Source organism: Vulpes lagopus, chromosome 12 (assembly GCF_018345385.1).
Source record: "Vulpes lagopus strain Blue_001 chromosome 12, ASM1834538v1, whole genome shotgun sequence".
NCBI lineage: Eukaryota > Metazoa > Chordata > Mammalia > Carnivora > Canidae > Vulpes > Vulpes lagopus.
Genome location: NC_054835.1, coordinates 13,833,834 through 13,851,480, shown reverse-complemented (window position 1 = coordinate 13,851,480; position 17,647 = coordinate 13,833,834). Strand labels below are relative to the sequence as shown.

The 17,647-nt window shown below is 44.4% G+C and overlaps 2 protein-coding genes and 1 pseudogene across 7 annotated transcripts in view; 2 read left to right on the top strand and 1 right to left on the bottom strand.

Annotated features, from left to right (window-relative positions):
- The window catches only part of ITGAE (integrin subunit alpha E), a 74,295-nt gene that overhangs the window by 4,998 nt on the left and 51,650 nt on the right, over positions 1–17,647 (bottom strand). For 4 of the 6 annotated variants that reach the window (XM_041724842.1, XM_041724843.1, XM_041724847.1 and 1 more), the window contains 10 exons: positions 15,031–15,104; positions 11,549–11,681; positions 8,960–9,058; positions 8,347–8,426; positions 7,560–7,634; positions 7,020–7,083; positions 6,830–6,937; positions 3,446–3,502; positions 3,061–3,156; positions 1,829–1,924 (listed from right to left, as the gene is read on the bottom strand). In XM_041724842.1, coding sequence (XP_041580776.1) covers positions 1,829–1,924; positions 3,061–3,156; positions 3,446–3,502; positions 6,830–6,937; positions 7,020–7,083; positions 7,560–7,634; positions 8,347–8,426; positions 8,960–9,058; positions 11,549–11,681; positions 15,031–15,104 — 882 coding nt within the window. The remainder of the gene's footprint in view (positions 1–1,828; positions 1,925–3,060; positions 3,157–3,445; positions 3,503–6,829; positions 6,938–7,019; positions 7,084–7,559; positions 7,635–8,346; positions 8,427–8,959; positions 9,059–11,548; positions 11,682–15,030; positions 15,105–17,647) is intronic. The other 2 variants (XM_041724845.1, XM_041724846.1) reach the window with 1 other exon arrangement.
- On the top strand, positions 1,160–1,308 carry LOC121474390 (annotated as a pseudogene).
- On the top strand, positions 3,452–6,819 carry HASPIN (histone H3 associated protein kinase). The gene has a single exon (XM_041724848.1). The coding sequence runs from the start codon at positions 3,702–3,704 to the stop codon at positions 6,039–6,041; it is 2,340 nt and encodes a 779-aa protein (XP_041580782.1). The 5' UTR covers positions 3,452–3,701; the 3' UTR covers positions 6,042–6,819.

Below are 17,647 nucleotides of genomic sequence, written 5' to 3'. Positions count from 1 at the left end.
TGAAGAGAGCAGGACACAGGATACTACTGCTTGTACTCAAATACTGATGGTGGCCTAACCAGCAATCATCCTCTCCTTGTAATTTTCATTCAGAAATCATGACTGGTCTAAGCTAATCATGACAGAGCTATTCCTCTTTGCCAGTGACTGGCATGAGATCTAGTTCTAACTGGAAAGATGTAAAGAGATAGCTGCTGGGAGTTTTTAGGAAAATTTCCCTCCCTAAAAGAAGGCACACTTAGAAAAAATCCTTTTGCTACCTATCTCTTGCTCCCTATTTTGTATCCTGCCACATGAAAACACAGCACTGGGAGAGATGGCATCTCTGTACTGGCCACAAGGGAAGGTGGCACCAACACATTTTAAGGCACAACATTCAGAGGAGCCAGGCTGTTGACCAAACTTTATGGTATATTAGTGGGAGTTTCCCTTCATGCAGATGAAATGGATACATGGTTATTTATACTAAGGTTCATTCTACCTTAGTTGTTTATTGTCAGGAACAACTTAATACTTTGCATAGGGTATTGAATTTATTAAAGAAAGGAAAATCATTATGGGGAAATCTATGTACAGAAATAAAAACATCAATAACAAGGGGAAATAAATTATTTACAGATGTGTATATATAAGAAACTTAACTATAATACTCTTTGAGAAGAGGGAGCTGGGGGCATGGGAAAGGGGGTAATGAGGAACCATTTACTTTTCATTTGATATTTTTCTGTAAGGATTGGATTTTCTTGCTCTTCTATTTTTTTTTTTTTTTAATCTGGGCAGTGGGATATGGAGCACTTCTCTTTCCTCCATATAATTTTCTGTATTAGAAATACTTAAAAACAAAAGGAAACATTATATCTGACATGTCTGAAGAACTATTTCTTTCTCTTCTCCTCAAAGGAAACAGTGCACCTAATATTTAGCAATCCAGTCTCACTCTCAACATTCCCTCCAGTAATGATCATGCCTGATTAAAGAGCCCACAGATGTATTCTCTCTCAAGTCATTGCTGCTGGCAGCTGCAACTTAAACACATCTAGGTTAAGTGTCAATGGGATCATTTAGCCCATAGATCACAGACATCAGTTTGACTTGTGGTCACTCTTTTTGGAAAAGAAATCCCAAGAGTTCTAATATTTAGTTTAAAATTTATAAATGAAGCTTTGCACAGTGGCAGTATCATGGCCAATGAGGTTTATCTGAGGCGTGATTATTGCTAATTAAAATTTATAAATGAATTATACACTCCTGAGTAACTGGAAAATACTATAAATACTGATACTATACACTAGGAAGACATTCAATGTATACAAAAAAAATAATTTCTCACTTGGCAAATTTTGAAAATACATTTTTTTTAAAAACTTTATTTATTCATGAGAGACACACACACACACAGAGAGAGAAAGAGAGAGAGAGACAGAGACAGAGAGGCAGAGACACAAGCAGAGGGAGAAGCAGGCTCCATGCACGGAGCACGACGTGGGACTCGATCCCGGGGCTCCCGGATCACACCCTGGGCTGCAGGCGGCGCTAAACCGCTGTGCCATCAGGCTACCCTGAAAATACATTTTCAAATCAAAGTATACATACCTGTTGATTTCAGCCTAGTTATTTCAGCTTAGGCCTCTTATTCAACTGCCATTTTAAAGATGGAAAAACTGAGGCAGAAGCTAATTAATTCAAGATCACCGAGGCAGCTGGTGGCAGACTCAAGATCAGAGGCAATAGGACTGAAAAGAGGAAGAGTGCCTGTATAGGGGCTCTAAGGCTAGGCACAGTTTCTCCAGGACACTGCCCAGAAAACCAGAATATAGCCAGGGATTACCTTAGTTCTGTGATTCTCTGCATTCAGCCCCTCATATAGAGATTTGTTGAAAGATATTTCACCAAGGATCTGCAGTTCAGATACATCTCTCAGTAACTAGAAAATGGAGGGTAGATAAAATATATTTTAGACATGGACTTATTGTTTTTGGACAGCATCATTTTCTTTAAACACGTTCTTTCTCCAGTATCCATTTGACAACCACAAAGTTACCAAAGCAAGAAACCTGCAGTCATTCCCAATTTCTTTTCTTTTACACTTTACCTCTCACATCACAGCCCCACTCACCAGCCCCAAATCATTCTTGACGATTCTTTTTTTTCTTTCTCACATCTGTCCCTTTTCTTCATCCCTCATTGCTACTTCTGCAGTTCAGATCTCATCATTCTCATGTGGGTCACTAAAACTTGATCCTAGTGCCCATTTTAGACTGAGTGATCAGGGAATGCCTCTCTAAGAAGGGAACATCTGAGCTAAATATAAGAAACCACACACATGAAGATGCAGGGGAAGAACAGCGTCATGCAGAAGGGACAGCAAGTACAAAGAGCCTGTGGCCAGGATAATACTGATAATAATAATAACAGAAAGGACAGAATAGCTGGAGTGTAAGAAGTGGGAAAGAGGAGAGCACTTGAAGATAAAGCTGAAGAGGCAGAGACAAGATCACACAATGCCTTGCAGGCCATTGAAAAAGTATGTGTTTTACTCTAGGTGTATTCAAATAGCACTTTTCAGAGGCATGGCACACTATTTACTTTAAAAATAGCTGTTATGTGAAGAAAAGATTTGTAAAGAGCATGGCAAGAACAAAGACAGGAGGAAAAGACTGCAGTAGCCTGGGGGAAAGGTGGTGGCCTGAACTACAACAGCAGCAGTGGAGATGGAGAGAAGTGACTGGGTTTGGAACACATTTTGGAGGTGGAATCACAGCGCTTGTTCCTGGAATAGATATGGGGATGCAGGAAAGGAAGGAGTCACAAACACTGCCTAAGGTAAGCAACTACAGTAAGTTACCCTAGCGAATTACTCCGAGTAATTGAGTAAAGAACAGATTGGGGCGGGGCAGCCCCGGGCCGCTCGCGGTTTAGCGCCGCCTTCAGCCCAGGGCGTGATCCTGGAGGCCCTGGATCGAGCCTGCTTCTCCCTCTGCCTGTGTCTCTCTGTGTCTCTCTGTCTCTGTCTCTCTCTCTCTCTCTCATGAGTAAATAAATAAATAAAAAATAGAATACCTGCCGAGATGCGTTCCAGGTCAGCTCTGCAGCCACCGTTATGTCTTCTCTGTTTGAAGCGATGGTACAGTTCACTGAATGCCATTTTTCCACACGCTGAAAAGGAAAGTCTGGTTACAGTTAGCACAGTCCCTTTCTGGGTGGAAAAGCTGAAAGCCTAACACTTAGCAGCCGGGGCACGTTAAGGTCCCCCCGAAGGGAGGGTGTGAACGCCTCGGCGCCCGCCCTGGCTCAAGCAACCCGCGAGGGTCCGCAGCTACCTGACTCCGAGAGCCGGCTGAGGGGCGCCTGCGGCCGGCGCGCACCTGCTTCCCGGAGTAGCCGGCTCTCGTCACCGCTTCGGGCCCTCCTCCCTCCCTCAGCCTCTCAGGACGGCCGCACTCGCCTGGGCACGATCGCTCCCGCAGACTTCCTCCTGACCCTGCTTGCACACAGTGTGGGCCTGAAACGAGAGCCAAGCCGAGCCGGGGAAGAGGACGCAACGCCGCGAGTCCGCCAGCCGCGCTCCCGCCAACCCCGCGAGCCGCCGCGATGCGCAGGCGCCAGGCCGGACGCTAGGACCCGGCAGCCGCGCCGGCCCGCCCGCCGGCCTTAACGAAGTCTCGCGGTGTTTGCATTTGAATCTCGGGCGGGTACCGAACATGGCAGCCTCAGTGCCGCTACCCGGGAATCGACTCTTCCGAACGTACGGGAATGTGGGCGGCGGGAGGCCGCGGCGGCGGCCCGACCGGGCAGCGGCGCAGTGGTTCCCGCCGCAAGACCCGAAGCGTTTTTTCAGCAGCAGCAGCGACGCCAGCAGCGGCGGCCCCTCGGGGTCTGTAGCTTCCGACGATCCCGACGACCCTGACTTCCTCGACCTTCCGGCGGGTCGGCGGCGGAGGCGCCCGGGCGGCAGAGCCTCCAAGGACCAGCCGAGTCTGATCGCCACCCCCCGACGCCTCAGGCTGCGAGCCCGGCCCCCGCAGAAGTGCAGCACCCCCTGCGGCCCGCTCGCCCCGCCGCCCTTCCCGAGCGACGACCCAGGCCACCCCAGCCCGGACCTCAGTGCGTGCGGCCAGCCCGACGACGGCGGCGAGCTGGGCACCAGTGCCTCCCTTTTCAGCAGTCCGGTCTCTCCCGGCCCCAGCCCCCCCTCCCCGGGAGACAGTGTCCTCTGCACCGGACCCTCCGCCTCTTTGGATGTGGCCTCTGAAGTCCCGGGCGGCTTGCACCTCCCAGAAGCTTCCCTGGACACACCACCCCTCCACGGCTTCCAGGAGGCAGCAGGAGGAGGCAGGTTCACCAGGTTGGCCCACCAAGCCCGTGCGAGCCTCAGGTCAGCTCTCTTTAATATTATGGACTTTGGAAACTCTGAAGATTCTGAGTTTGGAGCAGATGGGAGGAATATGAGGGGGTCTTGCTGTGAAAAGGAGCAGACAAGGGGGAGTCTGGAGAGGCCAGGTTTATCAAACATGGGTAAGAAGAGGGCCACAGGCCGCGACTCCTGTCAGGAAGCGAGGTCTCCAGGGGCTGCCCAGAGGGACTGTGAGGAGGCTGACGGTTTCAGGAGCTGTATTGTATCTGGAGAAATCAACAGGCCTGGGAGAACCAGGCCTAGGCGAAAAAGGAAACTTGAGGAAACAGTAGAAACCTCCCTTATCCATTGCCACCAGTTTAAGAGCCAAAAGATGGAAAAAGACTCATTCCTCACACAGGACCTGACCCAGTTACAAAACTCCTGCTCTTGGACCAAAGCCAGGGCTTCCTTCAGTCTCCACAAGAAGAAGATGGTGACTGCTGTGTCAGAAGTATGCAGCAGCCACACCATTGCCAGTTCTCTCTCTGGGTCCCTCATATCTGAATGTTCAAGCCCTCCTGTTATGAACAGAACAAATAGTGCTCTATCTCCTTGGCACTGCTCTTCCATGTATTTGCTAACCCCCTTAAAGACACTACATGTCACAGACAAAAAAGCATCTGACGCTGCAAAGGTTTATGGAGAATGCAGTCAGGAAGGTCCTGTCCCCTTTAGCTATTGCCTTTCCACGGAAAAACTTGAGTGTTGTCAGAAGATTGGGGAAGGGGTGTTTGGTGAAGTGTTTCAAACAATTGTTAACCACACACCTGTTGCCCTAAAAATCATTGCTATTGAAGGACCAGATCTAGTCAATGGAGCCCATCAGAAAACTTTTGAGGAAATTCTGCCAGAGATCATCATCTCCAAAGAGTTGAGCCTCTTGTCTAATGAGGTATACAACCGTACAGAAGGCTTTATTGGTTTGAACTCCGTGCACTGTGTTCAAGGATCTTACCCTCCCTTGCTCCTCAGAGCCTGGGACCATTATAACTCAACTAAAGGGTCTGCAAATGACCGGCCTGACTTTTTTGAGGAAGACCAACTCTTTATTGTACTGGAATTTGAGTTTGGAGGGACTGAGTTAGAGCAAATGAGAACAAAGTTGTCCTCCATGGCTACTGCAAAGAGCATTCTACACCAGATCACTGCATCCCTCGCAGTGGCAGAGGCATCACTGCACTTTGAGCACCGAGACTTACATTGGGGGAACGTGCTCTTAAAGAAAAGCAGCGTCAAAGAGCTCCGCTACACCCTCAATGGGAAGACAAGCACCATCCCCACCCATGGACTGCAAGTCAATATCATTGACTACACCCTGTCACGGTTGGAGCGGGATGGAATTGTGGTGTTCTGTGACATTTCCATGGATGAGGACCTATTTACAGGTGAAGGTGACTACCAGTTTGAGATCTACAGGCTAATGAGGAAGGAGAACAACAACTGCTGGGGTGAATATCATCCTTATAATAATGTACTCTGGCTCCATTACCTCACAGATAAGATTCTGAAACAGATGACCTTCAGGATTAAATGTAACACCCCTGCCATGAAACAAACGAAGAGAAAGATCCAGCATTTCTATAGGACAATGCTGAACTTCAGCTCTGCCACTGACTTGCTTTACCAACACAGTCTCTTCAAGTAAGCTGGAGGTGCCCTACTGCCCAGACAGAGGGTACTGGTCTTAAAACCTCCGATGCTATTATTTTCAGTCTCCATTCCCAGAGCAAAGTGGAATTCCCATTCTGAATGTTTCTGGGAATTAACAAATGTTCTTTAAAAATAAACTATGCATGGGAACAAATAATTACAATTTATAAGCCTTCTTTTTGTCAACAGAGTCCATTCTATAAATGCCTTTCTATATATTCATTTTTTTTACCTTGACATTTCATGTATCCTGAGCAAAAAGAAAAACAAAAAATTCAGGAAAGCCAAAGGCCTCGACTTTCATACTGATCAGAACCTGTTGCTGTAGGTATCATAAGGGAAACATACTACAGATGGAGAGTCAGCTGAGGGCGAAGAGGCTATAGCAAACCAGAGACAGAGACAGACTGGAGGGAGGAAAGGAAGATGGTAAATTTATAGGGAGAAGTTCAAGAAATAGCTCCTGTTTATCAAGCTTATTTGCCAATCACAAAGAGAAGCAAAATGTATCAGTTTTTCAAAGGGCAAATGAATGTCTCCATGGGTATTAAGAAGGTTTGAATTTTTGCTAATTTTTCATCGAGGGAAGGAAAATAAGTGTTGCTTTAAGAGCTGAATGGTTGATATTTCTTGTGAAGATGATTTTGGCAATTTACTCCTAATGTGTTCCCAGGTTAACTAGACTTGGTTTTACTCCTTTTCTAGAACTCTGGTTTTATACCTTTGAGAATCCACAGTCACTCTGGAAAGATGTGATCATGATAAAGAAATATCCCCAAGTACCTGAATTTTTGTAAGGTTTCTCACTCTTATGAACTGGTGACCTTGTAATGTGATTGGAATGCAAATGTGCAGCTTGAATTCAGCTCCAAAGTGATTTTCCCCATGTATCTACAAAATAAAATCAGAGAGTGGGAATTCAGGTGTTGTTTTGCCAACTGTAACTTTGCAATAATAAGCATTAAATACTTACGTTGAAGAGGAATTCTTTATAGACAGAAAGCCCCTGGCTTGTGTTGATGTACATCACTGAAGGTCTGCAAATGAGAGGGTATTTGTTAGGCCTCAAGGGCCCCCTTCTTTCAAGTGAGCCTGAATGCTACCACCTGGGTACACTAGGACAGAGGGCTCTAGGTCCTTAAGAAGAGTCAAGGCTGAGTATCAAAATGTAAAGTGGTGGTAGGGCAGTGTGGGTCAGGTGGAATACTTGGATTCTGTGCCTTTGGGCTGGTTCTGTGATTAGTAGTCCTCGGCGGCCTTTTCTCCTCCCTTCTCAATCCCACAGCTCCTCTTGTCCACTTGTTAGCATTATGTCAGTGATCTTTAGTATTGAGACCAGTTAGCCCTGCTCCTCCTTTGATCACTACCCAGAGAATTTCTAAGGACCCAACTGTTAGTGCCCCAGCAATCAGGAGCAGTCCAGGTTTTAAGCAGGCTCCCATCAGCGCTAGGAATGTCCACATCCACCCTGACCACCTGAAGCTACAGATGTCGGCCCCTTGGAAGTACTTACTTGGGCAGAACTGCAATGAAGGCATGCTTGAATTGAAGGCTGATCTCTCTGACCAAAGACCTTTTTTCATTGAAACTAGGAAATAAGAGTGTCAGTTGACAGCATACCCACTTTGTATATAGTTGTTTATATACCTTGGCTTCTCAGGGTCAATGAGGGTCAGATAAGATGCTTGAAGATAAGTAATTAGAGTGCAGAAGATTTGCTAGAAGACCATACTTGGAGAAACACTGATTTTTAAAAGGGTTTCTCAATCTTGAACAAGAATGACATTTTGGACCAGATAATATTTTGTGAGAGGCGGCCTTATACTGTACGATGTTTAGGAGCATTGCTGGCCTCTAGCCACTAGATACGAAGCATTCCCTCATCCCACAAGTTGCAACCAAAAGTGTTTTCAGGCATTGCCCTGAGGGCAGAGTCATCCCCATTTGAGAATCCTTCACCAACATTATACCCTACCCCCAATACACAGAAGCTTTGCAGATGAAAGAGCTTCTCCAGAGTTAAATGAACCAGAATTAGAACTTATGTTCAATTCTCATTTACCAGATCATACTGTAGTTTTGTTCTGTATGTCAATAAAAGAACATTTTAAATATCTCTGAAAACAAGAAGGGAAAGCCAAGTCACTACAGCAGCAGATTCTTTCTGTGGGTTCACTAAGGCCCTTCTTCCTGGGCAGTGATGGAGCTCTTGGAGCTATGGAGTTCTTACACATGCACGTGGGAGGGAAACTTCTTCCAGAGCCACAGCCTGGGCCTGCTGTGACACAGGCACTACTTACTTGGAGACAGCCACAGTGATGTTAGCTGTTCTCTCTGGAAAACCATTCTCCTCTAGCTGCCAAACTACTGAAAAGTTTCCCTATGAAAAAAAAAAGAGAAAGAAAAGGTCATTTGATTCTTCTCTATGCCACTCACAATTTAAAGTGCTTCCTACTAACTAAACAGACCTGGGAAACAATTCATAGGCCTCACATTTTTGTAGCACAGCATGAGCCTCACTATTATTCCACATGAGCCTCACAATGTCATTACAGAGTAAGCAGGGCAGACAGCATTATTCCCCTATTACAGTTGAGGAAACCACTTCAGAGCTTTACCACAGCACAGAGGTCATCAATGGCAGATGGGGGACTCACCTCAACTAGTAACTTTGGGCCTGCTGCTCCTCCTATACACTCCCAGCTTCACTCTGCTATATGGGGGTGAGCCAACAGTTTATGGCTATATCCCCCACCCCACCACTCCCTACTTTGAGAGCAAATTTGGCATCTCTAAGCTCTGCTATGGATTTATTACGGTAAAGAGAAATGTGGAGACCACAACTAAGATTCAGTTGAGATGTAGGAGACACCACCTCCAAGTTAGCAAGAGTCAGCTAACCAAAACACTCACAGATGACCTCCTGAGAATAGGGTGACCAATCTTGCAGTTCATGACCAGCACAGAAGCATTTGGCTTAGGATCATCACACTGAATGTCTGGAGAAGGAAGCTGTTAACACAAAGAAGACACTATTCTTAAAGAGCAAGAAAGGGAGCAGTTTCCTCACACCAATTCAACAAACATTGACTGATTTTCTACATGCCAGACATCTGCCAGGAGCTTTGGGACGCAAATCAGACTTGGTCTCTGTCTTCCTCCCAAGCTGGGCAGGAGGAATCAGTAGTAGATGGTTGAGGAACTTTTAAATACAAGGCCTAAGGAGTGGTTCTGTGAAAAGTACAAGGAAAAACAATATTGAAAGAGGTGAAATCCGGGATCCCTGGGTGGCGCAACGGTTTGGCACCTGCCTTTGGCCCAGGGCGCGATCCTGGAGACCCGGGATCGAATCCCACATCGGGCTCCTGGTGCATGGAGCCTGCTTCTCCCTCTGCCTGTGTCTCTGCCTCTCTCTCTCTGTCTGTGACTATCATAAATATAAATAAATAAAAAATTAAAAAAAAAAAAGAAAGAGGTGAAATCCAACAAGGAGGCATCTGTAAAGTCTTCATGGGGAAGGAGACATTTGACTGTACCAATGCAAACTTAACATACTGAGATGGGCTGGAAGGTAAGCATGAGCCTAACACTGCCACATAGCCTTTCTCAACCAGGGCTCCTCTACTGGTCCACTGACTATGGAAAGGTGAATTCAGTGACAATTTTTTTAATTCTCCCAAGGGTAGCACAGCACTAGTTCCACTATAGAAGCCTATAATTTCATTATTTTCATATAATGAATTCTTGTCCTGTCCCTAGCCTAAGACCCTAGGGACAAACCTAGCTTGAAAAAGCCAGGCTGGGACGCCTGGGTGGCTCAGGGGTTAGGTGTCCGCCTTCAATTCAGGGCGTGTTCCCTGTCTGGGGTTTGAGTCCCGCATCAGGCTCCCCAAGGAGCCTGCTTTTCCCTCTGCCTATGTCCCTGCCTCTCTCTCTGTGTGTGCCTCTCCTGAATAAATAAAAATAAAATCTTTTAAAAAAAAAAAAGAAAGAAAGAAAAGGCCAGATTTACTGACTCCTTACAATGAGGAAAACTGCACTGTGGTATGTCTCACCAAACAAAAGCAAAGACAATTATTAAAGGATTCTGGGGAAGGTGGAGTTCAGGCGATAGAGAAGTAAAGCAGAGGGATCCCTGGGTGGCTCAGCGGGGTTTAGCACCTGCCTTTGGCCCAGGGCATGATACTGGAGTCTCCGGATCAAGTCCCACGTCAGGTTCCTTGCCTGGAGCCTGCTTCTCCCTCTGCCTGTGTCTCTGCCTCTGTGTGTGTGTGTGTGTGTGTGTGTGTGTGTGTGTGTGTCTCATGAATAAATAAATAAAATCTTTATTTATTTTTTTAAAGATTTATTTATTTATTTATTTATTTATTTATTTATTTATGATAGACATAGAGAGAGAGAAGAGAGGCAGAGACACAGGCAGAGGGAGAAGCAGGCTCCATGCCGGGAGCCCAACACGGGACTCGATCCCGGGACTGGATCCTGGGACTCAATCCTGGGACTCCAGGATCACACCCTGGGCCAAAGGCAGGCGCTAAACCGCTGAGCCACCCAGGGATTCCCCTGAATAAGATCTTTAAAAAAAGAAAAGTAAAGCAGAGTTTTGATGGGCTCAAAGTAAAGCAAGGTTTTGTGTGTAAAAGGGTCAATCAGCATCAGGTCTGGACCCAGGGATTCATTTCACTGGGAAACTCTTAGGGTGGATTTGTAAAGTTGTGTCCAGAAGTGTGTTATCTGAAGATCTGCACCTCAGATGGAAAACGAGACTACTTCTCTTCCAAGTGACTTAATATTCTCCAGTCAACTGAGATAGTTTCATAATTACAGACAGAACTTCAAGCAGCAGAGTTTTCTGATTGCCTATGATTTTAGAGAATATTTCTCAGTGTTAACAATACTTGACAGCTGTAGGATGCCCTTGGGAGAAACACTGTTTCCTGTTATCTTGCAGCTGGCTTTGGGTCTGTGACCCCAGGCTAATGAGTAGCAGGGCAAACTACTTTCCCAGTGCAGGCTCTTGTTTTAGAAATTCTTTCCATCTCATAACCCTGGTTAAGAAAGGGTGCAGGCAAGAAGCAGTGACAGCAGAACAGCAGCACTGAAGATTCTGTAGGCAGAGAATAGTGTGACTGGGCTCACAGCACAGCATGCAGTTGGATTGAAGGGGATTCATCTCATCAATAATCATTTATTGGATGGACCAGGATGAGACTGGAGCAGAGAGACCAGTTAGGTTGCCATAAAAAAAAAAAAAAAAAAAAAAGCAGGTGGGAAGCCCGGGTGGCTCAGTGATTTGGTGCTGCCTTCAGTCCAGGGTGTGATCCTGGAGTCTCGGGATTGAGACCCACATCGGGCTCCCTCCATGGAGCCTACTTCTCCTCTGCCTCTGCCTCTCTGTGTGTGTGTCTCTTATGAATAAATAAATAAAATCTTAAAAAAAAAGAAGGTATACAGGGGGGAAAGCCATGAGTGGCATGTTTCCAAAACTGCCATCATAGTTACCTTGTGTATCCTCTTAAACTGTAGGTTTCTGGGGTAACTCAAATCCATGCTCGTCATGTAGGAATCTTCCCCAGAGTTAGTTAGGTTAATGTTCATAGTCAGCTCCTTTGTGAGACCCACCACCAATTCCTGCCTGCACAGTGTAGGCAAATAGATACATGTTACCAGTTTATTTAATCTGTAAAAACTTCAATGCAGTACAATAGCACATTCTTAACTAACTCCTTAAATTGCCTAAAGGATACATTTAGCCTAGATTTTCTTCCCCTCAACATAAGCAAATGCCTGGACTGCCACACCCACCTCAGTTGCTGTATGAGATGATAATGGCTACCATTTATTTGGTGCTTACTATATGGTAGGGACTGTGCTAAATGAAATCCTTCACATCCTCAATTAATCCTCATAATAATCCTATAAAATAGTATGGTTACTCTCCATTTCATAGAAAAGCAAACAGAAGCCAAGAGAGTCTAAATCATTTGCCTAAGGTCTAGCAATCCCAAAAGAGGGTTGGGAAAATTATATTTAAATCCTCTTTCTACTTCCAATTCAGTGCAACCCTAGGCAAGACACTTCATGAAACACAAATTCATACATTTTGCATATACTTATGGAGTACTTTCTCTGTGCCAGATACTTCTGCTCAATACTGAAGATTAGTGGTGCATGAGACAGGTACGGCCCCTACCCCTTTCTTGGCCTCAGCTCTCCCATCCACAAAATCATTCAGGCCCTTCCAATTTAAAGATTAGTTTAAAACAATCTATTCAGACTGGAGAAGAGAAGACTTGGAGGGTTTGTGAGAGCTTCCTTCAGTCCACAGAGGTGCTGTGGGGCCCCAGAGGATAATACTACTGTCCACAATTGAGCTTTACAGAAAAACATTAACAATACAAATAAAATCTCCTAGCGGGCAGCCCCGGTGGCTGGGCAGTTTAGCGCCACTTTCAGCCCAGGGCAGGATCCTGGAGACACGGGATCAAGTCCCACGTTGGGCTCCCTGCGTGGAGCTTGCTTCTCCCTCTGCCTGTGTCTCTGCCTCTCTCTCTTTCTCCCCTCTGTGTGTTCTAGTGAATAAATAAAATCTTAAAAAAAGAAAAGAATCTCCTAGCCATCTGAACTGTTCAAAAACAGAATATGAAGCTCTGGGAAGCAATGTGACATGTGTTTTGTTGTTATATTGTTTTTGTTTTATCACAGCTGAGAAAAAGATAGATGAGGAGGGGGTCGGGGACAGAGACAGCTGGAGCCTGCAGTGGAAATCCTGGGTAAGACAGTAGTGGTGGGGATACAGAGAAGGGACTGAAGCCAAATATGGTAACAAGAGCAACAGGGAGAGGGGTCAAGGATGAAGGCTGAATTTTCATCTCATGACCAAGTGGTGCTATTCATGAGAGAGAACACTGGAAGAAGGCCAGAGGGTGGCACTCGACCAGACAAGTTCAGTCAAGGATATAATGAGAAGTACCTATGGCATAACAAGGTAGAGATGTTGAAACATCAATTGGATATACTGTTCTAGAGCCCAGGAGAGAGATCTGAGAGCCACTGGAATATTTCACAGGGATTCTTAACCTGAGGGCCATGGACAGTTTCAGAGGGCCCCAAATACAAACACTTACATATTCACATATGATCTTCTAGGGAGAAGGGTCTGTAGTTTTCCTTAGATTCTTTAGGAGATCTATATCCACAAAAAAGGTGGAAAACACTGAAATATTTAGATGCTAAAGATTAGACTCAATACTTCGGAAAAAGAAAAGACTGCTTTCTATTTACACTAGGGGGCAATGGAGGGCCAGTTGTGTGTGTTCTATATATCACAAGGAGTTGGCTGGGAAGGAAGTTCTTGGCTGTAATTAATTCCTGTTGGAAACAGCTGCATCTGTTTATTAGGCTGGATTCCAAAGCACTCAAAAATCTTCAGTTGGATTCTTAATAATTGATATGAGCTAGGCCATCCAAAGTCCTACAAATGTCTATGAAAAGGCTTACCAGGACTCAGGCAACAGTGTTCTTGCCCACAGAGGCCAACTCTGGCCACCATGTTACGTATATAACACTAGTAGCTGGGGAGGGCATTTTAAGACCATCTCATGTCCAAAGCCAAACTCCTTATCTCTTCCTCTCTACCCTGCCTTCCAAAATCATCCTTCTAAAGGCTTCCTCAATTCAGTTCTTGGCAGTGCCATTGTTCTGGAGTTCAATGTGATCCAACAGAACTTTTACAGTAATGGAAATAGTCTATATCTGTGCTATATGTGAGTGTTGAGTACTTGAATGTGCTTAGATCAACTGGGGAACTAAATTTTTAATTTACTTAATTTTAATTAAATAGCCAAATGTGACTAGTAGCTACTGTACTGGGCAGCAAAATTCTAGATGCTCAGGATGAAATGATGGAAGCCACCTTAGACCCTTCTCTTTCACTCCCCACATCTAATCAGTCATCAAATACTGTGGGCTCTAATTTCAAAATAGAACTACCTTCAACTGCTACCACTGTGGCCCAAGTCATCATCACTTCTCACCTGAGTTATTATAATAGATCCTTACTATCTCCCTGCTTACATCTTTGCTCTTGCAGTCTACAACACAGCAGCAAGAACAAGCCTGTTAAAATGTAAGATCCTGTCATTCCTCTAGCTTCCTAGTTCACAGTAAAAGCCCTTAAGCAGGGCCTCAGAAGCCCCGAATAACTGTTCTTCCTGCCCTGACATTACCTCCCCCCCTTCCTTATTCTATTGCAACCACACTGGTATCCTGGCTGTCCTCCACCTCCAACCATGCTCCCAGATCAGGGCATTTGCAGTTGCTCTTCCTGCAGACACTCATATAGTTCATTCCTCAACCTCTTCCTTTGTGCACCAAAACACCACCTCAGTGAGCCCTTTATTGACCATTCGAAAACTGCAACCCACCCCTACCCAGCACTTTGTCCCACCTTCCCTGCCTTTTCTTCATAATACATCTCATCAACATAAAATTTACCTATTATCTTCTCCTCCTAAAATACCAAATGGCAAGAACTTTAGTCTGTATTGTTTGCTGATGTATCTCCAGCATCCAGTATAGAGTGCTTGGCACAGAGGAATGCTCCATAAGTATTTAATGAATTACTTAGGTAATTTGGTTAAGAGGTGAGCCAAGGAAGAGGCTACTCTGAGGTAGTCCTAGGAGCAAGAAACACTACATTATGAAAACAGAATTATCCAGAGTGTCAAGAGACCTGGGTTTAAGTCCACCAAATGACCACTGTGACCCCACAGTCCCTCAACTATTGGGTGTGTTCCCTAATCTATAGAACAGGAATACAAATCTCTTGCCTCCCTCATGGTGTGGCTGAGGACCCAATGAGAAAATAAATGCAAAGCCTTTTGTGGGCCACAAGGAAAAGTCAATTGTGATGAGGGGTTTGCCCAGGTAAGCCTCCAGGAAGAAGTTAATTGCAGAAACTCTGATGACTAGATCCAACTCACTGAGAGATAGTGGTGGCCATCTGAAACTCAGCAACACAAAAAAACTTATTCTTGCAGGCCTTCTCATAGGGCAGCTGTAACCAAACAGAGAGAAGCAGGGGTCAGCCCAGGGATACCACCATCGCCATCCTCAGTAGCTTTGCCTCGTGATCTTCTCCTTAGGACACACCTCTTCTTCCTTAGACTCTGAGAAGTACAGGTACGAGCAAGTGAAGTCTGATAGGCTGGGGTTGTGCCCATATGGCCAAGAGAGCTGTGACTGTGACATTCCTTGACCTGTAGGGGATAGGGAGTGTGCTTGCTCTTACAACACAGTACACCATGACTCAGGCCTCTGGCCAAGGCAAAAAATGGAGTGACCTTCATGGAATGGTGGGGGTGACTGTCACATTTATATCACGTGAATTAAGCCGCAAGGCTCACAACATACTCCTTTAAACATTTTGGGGAGAAAAAAAAAAACATTTTGGGGAGGAAAACCTAAGTGAATAAAAGCTTCCTTAGTCTTTTTAAGTAGAAACAGGAACAGCAGGGGCAGGAATAGGGGATGCTTAATTAAGTATTAACAGGTCAGTCCTGTGAGGTTCTTGTCCCCCGTGGCCAGTCTTCTCTGTAGGAAAGGAACTGCATCTCTTTTTTATTATGAGGGAAACATAGCCAGCTCCTTAATAGGAAAATCTCTGTATTTACATCCCTAACACCCAGTGACCACCTCAACAGCTTCTGCAAAGACTTACCATGGCCTGGAGCTGGAATAGGAGCTCAATGCTAGAAAGGAAACCTACTTCCTGGAAAAGGAGATGCACTTTGCAGAAGTCAAATCTTGGAGCTCTAATCTGGCTGGTTAATAGTTTGAGGCAGGTTTTCTTGTTTGTTTGTTTTTTGTTTTTTAGTTTTACTTTTAATATAGCCAAGTAGCCTGCTTTTTCACCCAACCCCAGTGTAAGAGAGCAGGATTAAACCATGTAAGCTCCCAGCTAGACTCATTCTTTGGAAACATCTATGTGCCTAACCCAACATCAAATAACCCTCACCCCCCACCCCATTTTATTGGCGGAATATTTTTTTAATCTCTTTTTTGGACCATCAAAGTAATAATGATTAAGGTAAGAATCATGAATGGATGTTATGTAAGATATAAATACATAATCTCAAAGCATCTCCCCATAAGATAAGTATTAATTACAAAGGAACAAATCAAAGGGTGTGCTTCCTGATTCTGTGCAACTAGAAGGAAACAACTTCACTTCTGTGATATTCCTGCCAAAAAAATGCATAACCTGAATGTAGTTATGAGGAAATATATTCTACAAAATAACTGGCCTGTTATTTGACTCTTTAAAAATGATAAAGTCATTAAAGACAGAGACATAAAGACAGGCTGAAATACCATTGCAGATTAAAGGAGTCTAAAGATAAGTAATGAAAAAATGTAATGAATGATCCTGGACCAGAAAAAAAAATGTACTCTTTTGCTATACATGACATTAATAGGACAGCTGGTGATATCTGAATAAAGTTTGTACACTACTAGACAGTAACACTTTATCACTGTTAATTTCCTGATTTTGGTCCTTGTACTGTGGTTTTGTAAGAGAATGCCCTTATTTTTTAGGAAATATATACTGAATGGGATGCCTGGGTGGCTCAGTGGTTGAGTGTCAGCCTTTGGCTCAGGGTGTGGTTCCAGAGTCCCGGGATCAAGTCCCACCTCAGGCTCCCTGCATGGAGCCTGCTTCTCCCTCTGCCTGTGTCTCTGCCTCTCTCTGTCTGTATCTCTCATGAATAAATAAAATATTTTTTTAAAAAAGGAAATATATACTGAAGTATTCAGAAGTAAAGAGGTATCATATCTGTGACTTAGTCTCCAAAGGTTGCAAAATATAAGTGTGTGATATGTATATACACACATATGTGTGTGTGTGTATAATAGCATGAGAAAGAGAATGATAAACAAATATGATAAAATGTCAAAATGGTAACTTTGGGGGAATCTGGATAAAAGATGTATGGGAATTCTTTGGATTATTCTTTAGGTTTTTAGCAAACCAAATATTTCAAAGTAACAAGGTTCTAAAAACCAGAATATATATATATATATATATATAGTTAATGATAATCTACTTATTCATGAAATTTTGTTTCATTATTTCTCCTAATCTGTTCTGGATCATCTAACTTGCTGTCAATACAAATTCTAAAAAAATTTTTACAAAATAAATATACTATTATAAGTTTATCTTTTTTAATTTTTTTAAAGATTTTTATTTATTTATTCATGAGAGACAGAGAGAGAGAGAGAGAGAGAGAGGGAGGGAGAGAGAGAGGCAGAGACACAGGCAGAGGGAGAAGCAGGCTCCATGCAGGGAGCCTGACGTGGGACTCCATCCCGGGTCTCCAGGATCACGCCCTGGACCGAAGGCGGCGCTAAACCACTGAGCCACCCGGGCTGCCCCCACTATTATAAGTTTAAAATAAAATTTCTTGCCAAACATAATTAAGATGATGATATTCACTCATAGGGAGGCTGATTCTCCCTCTTCCTGAGCAGATGAGCAAACAGTAACCTGATTATGTTACTGTCTTAATTCTATTCGCTATTTGTGACTGATCCATT